At 55.1% G+C, this 13,578-nt stretch overlaps 1 protein-coding gene and 1 pseudogene across 1 annotated transcript in view; both read left to right on the forward strand.

Moving 5' to 3' along the window:
- LOC137642276 (uncharacterized) overlaps positions 1-13,578 on the forward strand; it is a 38,509-nt gene that overhangs the window by 10,760 nt on the left and 14,171 nt on the right. The window contains exon 2 of the mRNA XM_068374805.1: positions 13,257-13,535. Coding sequence (XP_068230906.1) covers positions 13,268-13,535 — 268 coding nt within the window. The 5' untranslated portion in view covers positions 13,257-13,267. The remainder of the gene's footprint in view (positions 1-13,256; positions 13,536-13,578) is intronic.
- On the forward strand, positions 2,249-2,367 carry LOC137643406 (5S ribosomal RNA; annotated as a pseudogene).

The raw sequence follows: 13,578 nt of genomic DNA on the forward strand, positions 1-13,578 counted from the left end.
AGCTCACCACCGATCTCCTGTTGATCCACATCGCCAGCGGTCTTCCTCACCCACGCGGCAGCGCGTTTCCTCGCCATCGCGCCAACGCTTGCGTTCGCCGCCTCGGATACTCGCTCATTCACCTGCCCACCCTCGCGCCCACTCGCCTGCGCGACCGCTTGCCTGCGCGACCACTTGCCTGCGCGCCCGCGCGACCGCTCGCCCGCGCTCCCGCGCGACCGCTTGCCTGCGCGACCGCTCGCCCGCGCGACCATTCGCCCTCGCGCGACCATCGTTCACGGCGAATTCCGCAGCCGGGGGTAGCAGCAGGAACGCGTGTTCCTACACAACGCTCGGGATCGCCTCCACCCAAACACAGGTTGGTAGTGCAGGACAAGGATACTAATGAGGAGAGGTTAGTACATCATTCTTCCCCACCTTCTTTTCAGGCAGGTACTGTGGTGTCCACTCCAAAGGATCGCCCGATCCCTTTCCCTTTAGCGAGGATTTCGGACTCTGTGTCCTTGGAGCAACAGACTTGGTTTGGTCCTCTGGCGCGGGCGTTAGTGAGGGTTATGAAACCAGCACTCGCTGACCAGGGTAACAAACCAACGGCTGTCTCTCCTACGCTGAAGAGAAAGAGAGGAGTGGACTTCGTGGTGACTTCCCCCAGGGTGAAGTTGGTTCCCAAGAGGTCGGTCGCGAAGGCCCCTTCTCCTGCTCGAGGGCTTCCTCCTTCTCCCGTGGACGAGGCCTTTCCGTCCTCAGGTGAGTCCAGTGGGGCGGTAGTCTTCCCCTCGGCACCAAGGGGGGAGACTTCGCTTCATGGAGGAGAATCATCTCGTGAGGAAGGGGCCCCTCGACTCTCTTTGTTGGGATCCTGTATCCCTCCCAGGAGGGAATCCAAGGACTCCAAGACCGTCCCGAAATCCTCCTCAAGGATTTGCCAGGAACCCACGAATACCCGGGGGAATGTCCACGTTTCACCCCAGGAAGAGATCCCTGGGGCAGGAGACTTAGCTGCCAGCCCGCAGGGAAGAGAACAGCAGGAATCCGAAAATACCTTCTGGCAGGTCCTAAGCCTGATAAGGCAACTTAACGGGCTTATGGATCCAGTCATCGCCCCCCGTGAAGGCAAAGACACGATCTTGGATGAAGTGTTTGACGTTCGGAAGGCCCCGAAGTCCATTGCGGCTCTGCCCTGGTCTCGGGGTCTGAAGAGTGCCAGAGCTAGGGCCATCCTTGAGAAGAGTTTGTTTGTGCCCAAGGACAGAGACTTAGACAGCGGCTGTGCTGAGGAAGTCGACTTCCGTTTTCACTCCTCCAAGGCGCTTTCTTCCAGACTCTGCAGGGCTCCAGCGCCTTTTTCTTTCAACCACGTTGGCCTAAGTTTTTGGCTACGACAACTGAGACAAGGTGTCCAATTGCAGTTTCCTCCTGTCAGGAACAGATGGCACGGGAGGCTCCCCCGGGGGGGGCATAGTCCTAAAGGGAGCGGCAGAGTTCACGAACTCTAGGATTGCAGGTTTCACGCTGGGAGGATGCTTAAGGTTACTCATCCGGATGACAGCTTCCCGATGCCCATTCCCACACGATCTCTGTGATCAGCCAAGGATATCGCGCCTGCCGTCTCTGTCAGCAAATTCAGTGTCTCTGAACCTCTTTGCCATAGCGTCGGCAAGAGTTGCCAGTTTGGGCAGAATGATCCATACCTTAGGCGAAGGTCCTCCATAGGATCATCGACGGCTTCACCCCCGCCTTCTTCAGTCGATCCTTTCTTGTAAGGAAGTATCTGAGATGGAAGTTCCGTAGTCGACCTCTCAGCCCTGATCAAGTTTGTCGAACAAACTTCGGCCAGCGTAGAACAGCAGAATCAATCAGACTGGTAACATGGCGACAGGACTCCTTAAACCCTGGATCGGAAGGATGGGTACTTTCAGTTTCCATTCCATCCATCTTCCAGGGAGCTCGTGGAATTAAGCCTAGACTGCAGGTATTCCTGCTTATGATGCAGTGTGGCGATCCCGCCGTGGCATCGCAGGTTTTTTTCCCCAGAGAACTCTCCCTGCTTTCCTCATGGCTGCTCAGGCGCAGGCTTCCGCCTCCTTCGCTTTTTGGAGGGCTGGTCAACTCCGGTAGGCTCGGGTTCGACCTTCTTCAGCACTGGGACAAGCTTCCGGATGCTTACCATGAGTGTGGGTTCATGGTATTTTGCTAGGAGCCTTCTCTTCTTCTGCCTCAACATCTGGGTATCTGGCCATGATATTGAGTCAACGGCCTTACCACGTTGGAAACCCCGCTTCTCGTCCGTCCAGCGAGGTTAAGCAACGTCGGTTCTGGTCGGTACTTGGATGGGTGACCACCTGGGGACGCCAGATTCTGTTGCCACATCCTCCGAGCCTTCCCTTCAGTTGACTGTGGCAAGGCTGAGGAGAGTCGCAGTACCTGTTCTCAGTCAAGCAGAGCTTTCAGCCCTACCTTGGAACGTTTCCTAGTTCTTTCCTCATTGACCCGTCTATAGTCTGAACGGTCGCCTCAGGATAAGTTCCATGTGGGGCGGTCCAAGTTCCGGTGGTTTCAGGCAACGATTAACCGGACTTCCTGGCCCCTATGGGACCAGCGGTACTATTAGACCTGCAATGGGTGTTGACCTATGGAACCTCTTGATGGGAGTGGATATTCTCGTCCTTTCCCCACATTCTTGATGCTGTTCTCGGACTCATCAAAGAAAAGGGGGGGGGGGGGGGGCATGTTCCGGTCCAGGCCTATGGTCAGGACCTGAAGGATACCTCTCCATCATTCAGGCAGGCTTAGGGGCCGTAGTCTGGCCCCTCTACAGATCCTACAGCTCCTGCCGAGTCGCTCCGTGCGCGTCGACTTCATGATTTTGGCGTGTTCTAACCAGCAGGGGACGCATTTTCACACCTTCACATCTTGCAGTAGAGATACCGAGATGATGGAGATACTCTCAATACCACCATCGGCTCTCTCATTCCAGGCAGAGGAATGTTCTCTCCGACTATCCGAGCAGAGCCTCGTAGAGAGAGTGTACCTGGGGGTCTTTGGCCTTGAGTAACCAGCAAGTGCTGGTCTGGGGGACCTGATCGCGACAGCTTGGAACCTCAAGCTTCCGCTAGTCTTCCCCCCAGTCTCAGAGCCCGAGACTCTGGCAAAATGCATTCCGGTGATGGTGGGACAACTTCGACGCCTGCGTCTTCCCTCCTTTTTGTCTGTGGAGAATGGGTCTCAACAAGACCAGGTTGTCTGTCAACCTTTCAATGGGAGAGCTCCACTGGGACTATGCGCAGAACGGTTTCTGGACCCTCTGCTTCCCCTGACGGAACTCCCAGGAGAGCTTCTCCCACGGCACAGACTACTCAAACAACCACACTGCAACATCTTTCACGAACCAGGGTGTCGCTTCGGCTTCATGCCTGGAGACACTACGCCTCCTCCTCAAGAAGAGACAACCCGCTTTAGTCGCGGGACGGAGGTCGCGTCATCTGCGATAGTCATCCGCAGGGGTCTTCCAGGCAAAGTGAAGAGTCTTCGGTGGTTGGTGCCGTGGGAGATATACCTCTTCCCTTGAGGCCTCTTCTCCAGCAATAACGGTCTTATTGCCTTTCGGCGGGAGGAAACTCCTTTCCGCTCTCGGCAATGAAGCCTGTCGCTCAGCCTTTCCCTGACCTTCAGGCTTAAAGGAATAACTTTTTCCTGCCCGCTGGATCTTTCCTCGCTCATGCGAAGCTACGATCGTCCCTGCCCTAGTCGGAGGGAGACCTCCAACTTGGAGCATGGCTCAGACTTTTTAGTCCTTTAAGAGATCTTCTCAAGACCCTTTACGACAGGCCTCGGATTGTATTCCGTCTTGGGTCTCCTGCTCACTCTGGCCGCGGCCAGTGTGTAAGCAATCTTCTTGGTCTCGTACGACTCCGCCCTTTCTAAGGAAGAGGGGAAGGCAACATTCAGGTTCGCTCCTGAGTTGTTGGCTAGACTCAGAATCTTGGGGTCCCGGCCCTTCGGTCCAATTCCTTCAAGATTTCGAGTCTCCATTCTGTATCTGATGTCCCAAGACCTTCTCTTTCTTGCCAGTAAAGGAATCGAGAGGTTAGCTTTGGGAACAGCTGCAGTTTGTCCTCAGTTGCAGCCGATTTGGGAGCATGAGGAGGACACGGGGGAGAGTCACCAGTATACCTCTTTAGCTCGGACTCAAGAACATTCATCTCGACCTGTCTCCAGACCCTCCCCCGTCACGTCGCCCTACAGCACGATGTTGGATACATCGCAACGTCCCTCGCCTTCGAGTAATACTACTCTGTGACGCAGGTGCTACAAGCTGGAATCTGGAAGCGTCTAATGACCTTCGCAGCCCTCTTCCTGCAAGGCGTGACCCACAGGAGTTTCGATAGGTTTTTATCGCTCTGTGGTGGCTACACAACAGCTGGTCTAACCTCAGGCTCCTTTTTGGACAAGTAGCAGAAGGTTGAGGACATTGTTATCAGGTTTTAGTCTGCATGAACGAAAGAAGTATGTCTGGCCCTTATTTCTTTCTTCATCATCCCCTCTACGGGGAAGCAGCATCCTGGTCTCTGCATAGCTGACCTCGAACCTCTGCAGGTAAACCATGCTTCCTTGTGTTCCGAGTATTGAGTCAATACTGTCGCGTCCCCCATACCCTGACGAGGTGGTATTGGGAACGTCCTAACCCAGAGTTCCTTCTGGAACTCCAGGTCAACTGCCTAGGACGGGTCACACTTCTTCCTTCACACACAAGCTTATGTAGGCCACACGGTTCCTTGCGGAGCAAGGAACTTGTGAGGTGCAGGGACTCCTTTTCTCGAGTGTGACTCACTCGGATTCTGAGTCCCCGGGTAAAGCCAAAGCCAATATGGCTGGGGACTTTCCACCCTACCTAAGGGGTAAGTCACCCAATGTAAATAGTGTGGTTTGTATTTCGGTTACGGAACAAATGACAAATTCGAAGATAATTTGTATTTTTCCTAACCATACAAACCTTAGCTATTTACACATATTTGCCCGCCAGCCCTGTCCCCCAAGACAAGTCCTACCTCTAAGTGAAAGTGAGCATTCACCTGTGTGTGAGGGGGGGGGGGAGGGGTAGCTAGCTACCACTCCCCTACCCCCCCCCCCCCCCCCCCGCTAACTAGCACGGGGGTAATACACCCTCGTTAAATTCTAATGGCTCGCCATTTCAGCTGCGCTAAAAGGTAAACCCAATGTAAATAGCTAAGGTTTGTATGGTTAGGAAAAATACAAATTATCTTCGAATTTGTCATATTTAATAGACTGTAAGTTCCTGTGCAACAAATTAAGGTGAGAATCAGCAGATGAAGACCATGCAGGAAAACAGTACTCGAAACAAAGTAAAATGAAAGAATTAAAATAGATTGATCACCAAAAATCATGAAAGGCTTTCTCAATAAGCCCTTTTTTTTTTTTGCAATTGAAGAAGACACAGACCTAATGTGCTTCATGAAAGTAAATTGTTCCGTAACCAAAATACAAACCACGCTATTTACATTGGGTTTACTTTCGGCGTAGCAGAAATTGACGAGCCAATAGATTTTAACGAGGGTTAACTACCCCCGCGCTAGTTAGCGGGGGTAGGGGAAGGGGTAGCTTGCTACCCCTCCCCCCACACACCAGTGATTTGCTTCACTTCACTTTTGGCTCGGACGATGTGCAGACGTGTCTGTCTATCGTCCTCGTTATTGACAGCCTTAATCTTTTCTTTGCTTTTCCTCAGCTGTGTGTTTGAAGTTGGCCTCGCCCTTTGGTATTCATCATGCGCAAGTGCCCTGGGATCGCCGGCCGCCCTTGCGGTACCTTCATGTTGGCGGTGGATACCGATCCTCACACCCTTTGCCCGCAGTGTCGAGGCCGACGGTGTGATAGGGAAAATACATGTAGTGAGTGTAGGGAGTGGTCTGCCTCCCAGTGGGAGAGGTTTGCCCGCCGGCGTAAGAAGTCCAAGAGAGACCGTTCTCCTTCCGGGGTTGCCTTGAAGGAGGAAGGCTCTCGGGACTCTTCTTCCGCCGCCCAAACCTCCTCCGAAGCTCCTCCTCGTCCGGCTTTTAGTGAGAGGCCGCCGAGTGGGAGCGCAGGCCCTTGTTCTGTTTCCCGACCTCGGTGTGCGGGAGAGGGCGTCGCCTCCCATAGCAGGGCGGCTCCCCCTCCTCCTCCGGGGGAGGATTCTGATAATGTTGATCCTGTGTCTAATGATGATCTTTTTCAGCTTTGGGCTTCCTTGGGGCTTAAGGGCCTGCCCTCCAAGGAAGCCCTGTTTGACCTTATTCAGTTGGGGGCCGCTGTCAAGCAGTCGCCAATGATAGCAGAGGTAGATCCTCTGTCTATCGTCGACGTCGTGGTGGCAGAGGCTTCCGATGAGTCTGGTCAAACCTCTGCGGCTCCTGATGTTGATGACGTTGCTGAAGGCTCTCCTCCCCCTTCTGTACATCCTTCGGAGGGGGAAGGGGGTCCCACGGTCTCTCCTGCGGGTAAGTCTCCCCCTCGGGGGAGCGCTCTGACTGAGACTCCTCTTCGGAGGACTGATGATCCTGACGACCTCCCTCGTGGCCGCCTTCGCCGTAAGGCTCATCGTCCGATTTGTTGCAAGGGCCTCCCGTCTCCCTATAAGGGTGTCAAGAGGCGCCTTTTCAAGTCTTCTCCTCCTCCGTCCTCCGATGGGGACTCTCCTCGCTGGGAGCAGACTGTAGCAGCCGCGTCCTTAGACCTCTCCGGGGATCGTTCACGTTCTCCCACGCCTTCCAGACCTTCTACTTCCTGTGCAGATGGCCAGGAGTCTTCTGATCTCGTCAGCCGACGGGCACTGGTCCCTTCGGGGCAAAGGGATGTCTCCCACAGTGTGGACGCTTCCCTTGCGCGTCAGGGTTCCCCTGCGCGTCAGGGTTCCCCTGCGCGTCAGGGTTCCCCTGCGCGCCTTCCTGCGCGTTCACGCGTAGTAGCGCACCAGCGCTCTCCTGCTCGTCAGCGCTCTCCTGTTCGCCCCACTGCTCGCCAGCACTCTCCTATGGACAACGAACATCCTCCTGTTCCTGCTGCGCGCCCAGCACGCTAACGGTCTCCTGAGCGCACTAGATCTCCTGCTCGTCAGCGCGCACCTGCGCTTCCAGTTCCTGACACGCGCTCTGTGCGCCCACGGTCGCCCACGCGCCCTAGAACTCCGGTTCAGGACATGGGCAAGGACTCAACTTTTCCTCCCCCTCGCGATCCTGCTCGCCAGCTTTCTCACGCGCAGCAACGCGCGCGGTCTCCTGCGCGTACATCCAGAGTTCCTGCACGCCCACGCACCTCCTCTTCCTGAGCCCACTCGCGAGCGTTCGCCTTTGCGCGTCGTGCCGATAGCTCCTGCACAGTCTTCTACGCGTCGTCTTCCTGCTCGCCAGCGTTCTCCAGCGCGCCAGCGATCTCCGACGCGTCAACGTTCTCCTGCTCGTCAGCGATCTCCTGCGCGTCAACGATCACCAGCGCGTCAGCGCTCCCCTGAGCGCCGGCGATCTCCAGACCCCCCTCGTGATCCATCGCCTGCGCGCAAGCGCTCTCCTACGCATCAGCGCCCAGCGGATCCGGAGAAACATAGGTCTCCTGCGATCAGCTTGCCCACACGCGGTCGCTCGCCTGCGCGTTCTACGCACCATCGCTGGCCAATGTGCCACCACGCGCCAACGCGCCATCGCTTGCCTGCGCGCCAGCGTTCGCCAATGCGCCATCGCTCGCCCACGCGTCACAGGTCTCCAGGACACTATCGTTCCCCTGCTAGGTCCCCTGGCCCTCAGCGGTCTCCTGAGCGCTCTCGTTCGCCCACGCGCCAGCGCGTTCACTCGCCAGCGCGTTCACTCGCCAACGCGCTCACTCGCCAGCTCGCCCACGTGCCCGTTCGCCTGCGCGCGATCGCTCCCGCGCTTGTTTGTCTCCGCGCGATTGTGCGCCCGCGACTCTTTTGTATCGCCCCCGCGCGAGCGTCACCATGACCCCCGTTCGCGTCGGGTTCCGCAGCTCGCGGCAGTAGCAGGGACGCGGGTCGCCAGGTCGCAGTCGGGATCGCCTCCGCCTAAGCGTAGGTCTCTTTTGCAGGACAAGGAAGGACCTTCGGAGAGGTCAAGGCAACTTTCTTCCCCTTCTTTTTTGCAGGTCTCCCCCTCGGCACCAAGGGGGGAGTCACCTCCTCGTGGAGGAGAATCGTCTCGCGCGGAAGGTGCCTACCAGACCTCTTTGCTGGAGTCTTGTATCCCGCCCAGGAGGGAACCCAAGGACTCCAAGACGATGCCGAAGTCTTCTTCACGAATTCGTCAGGAACCAGCCAGATCCCGGAAGAACGTCCACGTGTCTCCCCAGGAAGAGCTTCCGGGGACAGAAGACTTAGCTGCCAGTTTGCAGGGAGGAGAGCAGCAGGAGTCTGAGCATGCCTTCTGGCAGGTCTTGGGCCTGATGAGACAGCTCAACGGGTTCATGGACCCTGTGATCGCCCCCCGTGAAGGCAAGGACACGGTCCTGAACCAGGTTTATGGAACTCTGTAGCCCCCAAAGGCCAGCGCGGCTCTGCCCTGGTCCCAGGGGCTGAAGAGTGCCAGAGCCAGGGCCAACGCTCAGCTCGCAGTACTCGCTTCCTCCAGTCGTTCCTCTGCCGGGAACAAACTCCTCCCACCTCCTCGTCTCCAGCAGAGGAGGTATTTTGAGATCATGGGGGAGTCTAGCCTCGCTCTTCCCCTCCACCATTCGGTGGAAGAGCTTACTAGGGGAGTTCCTCTTGAGAAGCTCTCTGCCTGGCAGGTGACGTTCTCGGCATTGGAGATCCTGAGCCACGAGAAGGTCGCAAAGTGTGCCATGCAGGCCACTTCGTGGCTGGATGTCTGGCTAGGTTCTCTAGGCATCCTATTGCGCTCCGAGGATCTGTCTAAGGAGAGCAATAGGAAGGCCCTGGGGACCTTCCTCCTCTCGGGCACTCGCTCCATCGAGTTCCTGGCACATCAGGTTACCAACCTGTGGGCCAACTCGGTGCTGAAGCGTCGTGATGCGGTGACTGAGAAGATCCATCCGAAGGTCCCCGCCGTGGATGTCTGCAGGCTCAGACACGCCTCCCTCCTTGGGGAGAATTTGTTTGAGCCCCAAGATATGGAACGAACAGCTGAGAGGGGGAGGAAGTCTAGCCAGGACTCCCTCCTCCAAAGGGCCCTTGCATCTCGGCCCTACAAGCCTCCAGCTCCGCAGCAACATCAGCAGCAGCCTCGCAAGACACCGAAGCAGGCGCCGGCAGCTAAGAAAGTGGTGTCTAAGCCCCAGCCCTTTCCTGCCAAGGACAAGAGGGGCGGTAAGTCCTCCAGGGGAGGCAAGACTCCTAGAGGGAGCGGCCGCGGCCACAAACGCTAGGAGTGGCAGTCCCCCCGCGTGTCCACCTGTGGGGGGATGCCTTCAAAGTTGCATGCACAGGTGGCAGCAACATGGGGCCGATGCTTGGACGGTCTCCGTGATCGGCCAAGGGTATCGCGTCCCATTCACGACATCTCAACCTCCCCTGACAGCGAATCCAGTGTCGTTGAGCTCCTATGCCATGGGATCAGCAAAGGGGCTAGCCCTTCGGGCGGAAGTCGAGATCATGCTCAAGAAGGATGTTCTCCAGGAGGTCGTCGACGGGTCCCCAGGCTTCTTCAGTCGACTCTTTCTTGTAAAGAAGGCGTCTGGAGGCTGGAGACCCGTCATCGACCTCTCAGCTCTGAACAAGTTTGTCAAGCAAACTCCGTTCAGCATGGAGACAGCGGACACGGTCAGACTTGCGGTGAGACCACAAGACTTCATATGCACACTGGATCTGAAGGACGCGTACTTCCAGATCCCAATCCATCCGTCTTCCAGGAAGTACTTGAGATTCAGCCTAGACAACAAGACCTACCAGTTCAAGGTGCTGTGTTTCGGTCTCTCCACAGCACCTCAGGTGTTCACTAGAGTGTTTACCCTGATTTCGTCTTGGGCGCACAGGAACGGCATCCGTCTCCTCCGTTATCTGGACGACTGGCTAATCCTGGCAGACTTGGAGTCGACCCTTCTTCGACACCGAGACAGGCTTCTGGGACTTTGCCAGGATCTGGGGATCTTGGTAAATCTCGAGAAGTCCTCTCTGCAGCCGTCCCAACGACTGGTTTATCTAGGCATGTTGTTAGACACCAATCTCCACAAAGCCTTTCCATCAGACGACAGGATAGCAAGGCTGAGGTGGGTGGCGGAACCCTTCCTCAGGCGGGAAGAGCTTCCTGCCCAATCGTGGTTGCGTCTCTTAGGTCACCTGGCCTCCCTGGCTCGTCTGGTTCTAAACGGCCGTCTCAGGATGAGATCCCTGCAGTGGCGGCTCAAGTCCCGGTGGAATCAAGGATCTGATTCCCTGGACTTTCTGGTCCCGATAGGACCTTCGGAACAGGCGGACCTGCGGTGGTGGCTGGTCGACGAGAACCTGCGAAAGGGAGTGGATCTTCTCGTCCTCCCCCGGAATTGACACTGTTTTCGGACGCGTCAAAAGAAGGGTGGGGGGCGCACATTCTGAACCAGAGGATCTCAGGCCTTTGGTCAGAATCAGAAAAGTACCTGCACATGAACCTGCTAGAAATGAAGGCTGTTTTCCTGGCTCTTCAACAGTTCCAACAGACCCTGGCGGGTCACTCCGTGGTGGTGATGAGCGACAACACCACGGTAGTGGCTTATATCAACAAGCAGGGAGGTACTTTTACGCATCAGCTATCCCATCTTGCAGTAGAGATTCTGAGGTGGACCACTCGATAACACTATCAGCTCGCTTCATTCCTGGCAAGAGGAATGTGCTCGCCGACAGTCTGAGCAGGGCTTCGCAGATAGTGAGTACCGAGTGGTCTTTGGATCCTCAGATAGCCAACAAAGTCCTGACTTTGTGGGGTTCCCCGACGGTGGGTCTGTTTGCGACAGCTTTGAATTTCAAACTGCCCCTGTACTGCTCCCTAGTCCCGGACCCCAAGGCACTCTGGCAAGATGCTTTCCAACAACGGTGGGACAACATCGACGTATACGCCTTCCCACCGTTCTGTCTGATGAGAAAGGTGCTCAACAGGACCAGACTATCGGTCAACTTGTTGATGACTGATAGCTCCGCTATGGCATCACGCGGAATGGTTCCCGGACCTTCTGCAGCTCCTGACGGAGCTCCCGAGAAAGCTTCCCCCACGACACGAGCTACTCAGACAACCACATTGCAACATCTTCCACAAAGCCGTAGCCTCGCTTCGGCTTCACGCCTGGAGACTGTCCAGCGTCTCCTCACGGAGAGAGGCTTTTCGCAACAGGTTGCAGAGAGAATGTCTCGGCACCTGCGAAAGTCCTCTGAGGGAGTCTACCAGGCGAAGTGGAGTCTTCTGTGGTTGGTGTCGTGGGAGGGTTATCTCTCCACTCGATGCCACTATTCCAGCAATAGCGGAGTTTCTCGTTTATTTGCGGGAGGAAATGCGCCTTTCGGTCTCGGCGGGAAAGGCTATCGCTCACCCTTGAGCTTGGCTTTTAGGCTGAAAGGAGTGGACATTTCTTCCTCGCTGGAACTCTCTCTACTCATACGTAGCTATGAGCTTACATGCCCTCAGTCGGAAGTGAGACCTCCTCCATGGAACGTGGTTCGGGTTCTCAGGGCTCTTAAGAGACCTCCCTTCGAACCATTACGCCAGGCCTCTGATCGCCACCTGTCTTGGAAGACGGCTTTCCTGCTCGCTTTGGCCTCTGCCAAACGAGTTAGTGAACTTCATGGTCTCTCGTACGACGTCGCCCATTCAAGGGGTTGGGGGGAGGTAACGTTCAGGTTCGTCCCTGAGTTTGTTGCCAAGACTCAGAACCCTGGAGTGCCGGACCCACGGTTCGACTCTTTCAGGGTCACGAGTTTCCGTTCTGTAACAAGCGACCCAGACCAGCTGCTATTATGTCCAGTGAGGAGTCTGAGGTGTTACTTGAAGAGATCAGCTGCAGTTTGTCCTCAGGTGCAAGCATTGTTTGTTAGCACAGGCAGGACGAAGAGGAGGGTCACCAAGAACACCATCTCGGCTTGGATTCGAAGGGTTATCCATCACGCCTTGAATCCGGACCCTCCTCTGTCACGTCGCCCTAGGGCACACGACGTCAGGGGCATCGCTACGTCCCTGGCCTTCAAGACAAACTTCTCTGTGACGCAGGTGCTTCAAGCTGGGGTTTGGAAGCGTCAGGCGACCTTCACAGCCCACTACCTACAGGACGTGACCCACAGGAGCCTCGATACTTTTTCTATCGGCCCTGTGGTGGCTGCACAACAGCTGGTCTAGCCTCAGGCTCCTTTATGGACAGGTAGCAGTAGGTTGAGGGCGTTTTTACCCGGTTTTAGTCTGCGTGAATGAAAGAGTATGTATGGCCCTTACTTCTTTCTTCATCCTCCCCTCTCTTGGGGAAGCAGCATCCGGGTCTCCGCATAGCTGACCTAAACCTCTGCAGGTAAACCATGCTTCCTTGTGCTCCTAGTATTAAGCTTAATACTGTCGCGTCCCCCATACCCTGACGAGGTGGTATTGGGAACGTCCTAACCTGGATTCCTATCTAAAGGTCTCATGGTCAACTTCATAGGACGAGTCACGCTCTTTCCTCCACACACAACTTATGTAGGCCACACGTTCCTTGCGGAGCAAGGAACTTGTGAGGTGCAGGGACTCCTTTTCTCGAGTACTACAGTACTCACTTGGAGTCGGAGTCCCCGGGTAAAGCCAAAGTCAGTAAGGCTGGGGACTTTCCACCCTTCCTAAGGGGTAAGTCACCCAATGTAAATAGCGTGGTTTGTATTTCGGTTACGGAACAAATGACAAATTCGGATATAATTTGTATTTTTCCTAACCATACAAACCTTAGCTATTTACACATATTTGCCCGCCAGCCTTGTCCCCCCAAGTCAAGTCCTACCTCTAAGTGAAGTGAAGCAAATCACTGGTGTGTGGGGGGGGGGGAGGGGTAGCAAGCTACCCCTTCCCCTACCCCCGCTAACTAGCGCGGGGGTAGTTAACCCTCGTTAAAATCTATTGGCTCGTCAATTTCAGCTACGCCGAAAGTAAACCCAATTGGTCAAAATACTGCAGATTTTTTGGTTTGATATGACCTTTAAAAATGTTTTGATATATATTTTTTATAGGTAAATATTGAAAAAAATATACAATCGACACAGTGCCTTTCCATACATTTCATGTCAACAGTACTATATTGATTGTTTTTCTTTTTAGCCTGGGAGATCATGGATCAAACTTTACTGATTGCTGTAGCAGTCCTTGGCACTGTGGTAGGCATTGGTTTGATATCGGCAATCATGGGGCTTTGCTTTAGGTGGCAAAAGAAGAAAATTATTACTCATGCCCAATGTTGTTGGCATCACCAGACTGAAAGCCTCGATGCTTATAGTTTTCCCCCTCCACATCGCGAAAGGATTAAGATGAGGTGTATGCGAGGCTGTAACAACTTTACCAGAGATTGTTGTCAGATGTCTCTTAGTAATAATAATACTGGTATGTGTCTGTGATTTGCTATTTTAAATGGATATTATATTGA

Source organism: Palaemon carinicauda, chromosome 6 (genome assembly GCF_036898095.1).
Source record: "Palaemon carinicauda isolate YSFRI2023 chromosome 6, ASM3689809v2, whole genome shotgun sequence".
NCBI classification, from domain to species: domain Eukaryota; kingdom Metazoa; phylum Arthropoda; class Malacostraca; order Decapoda; family Palaemonidae; genus Palaemon; species Palaemon carinicauda.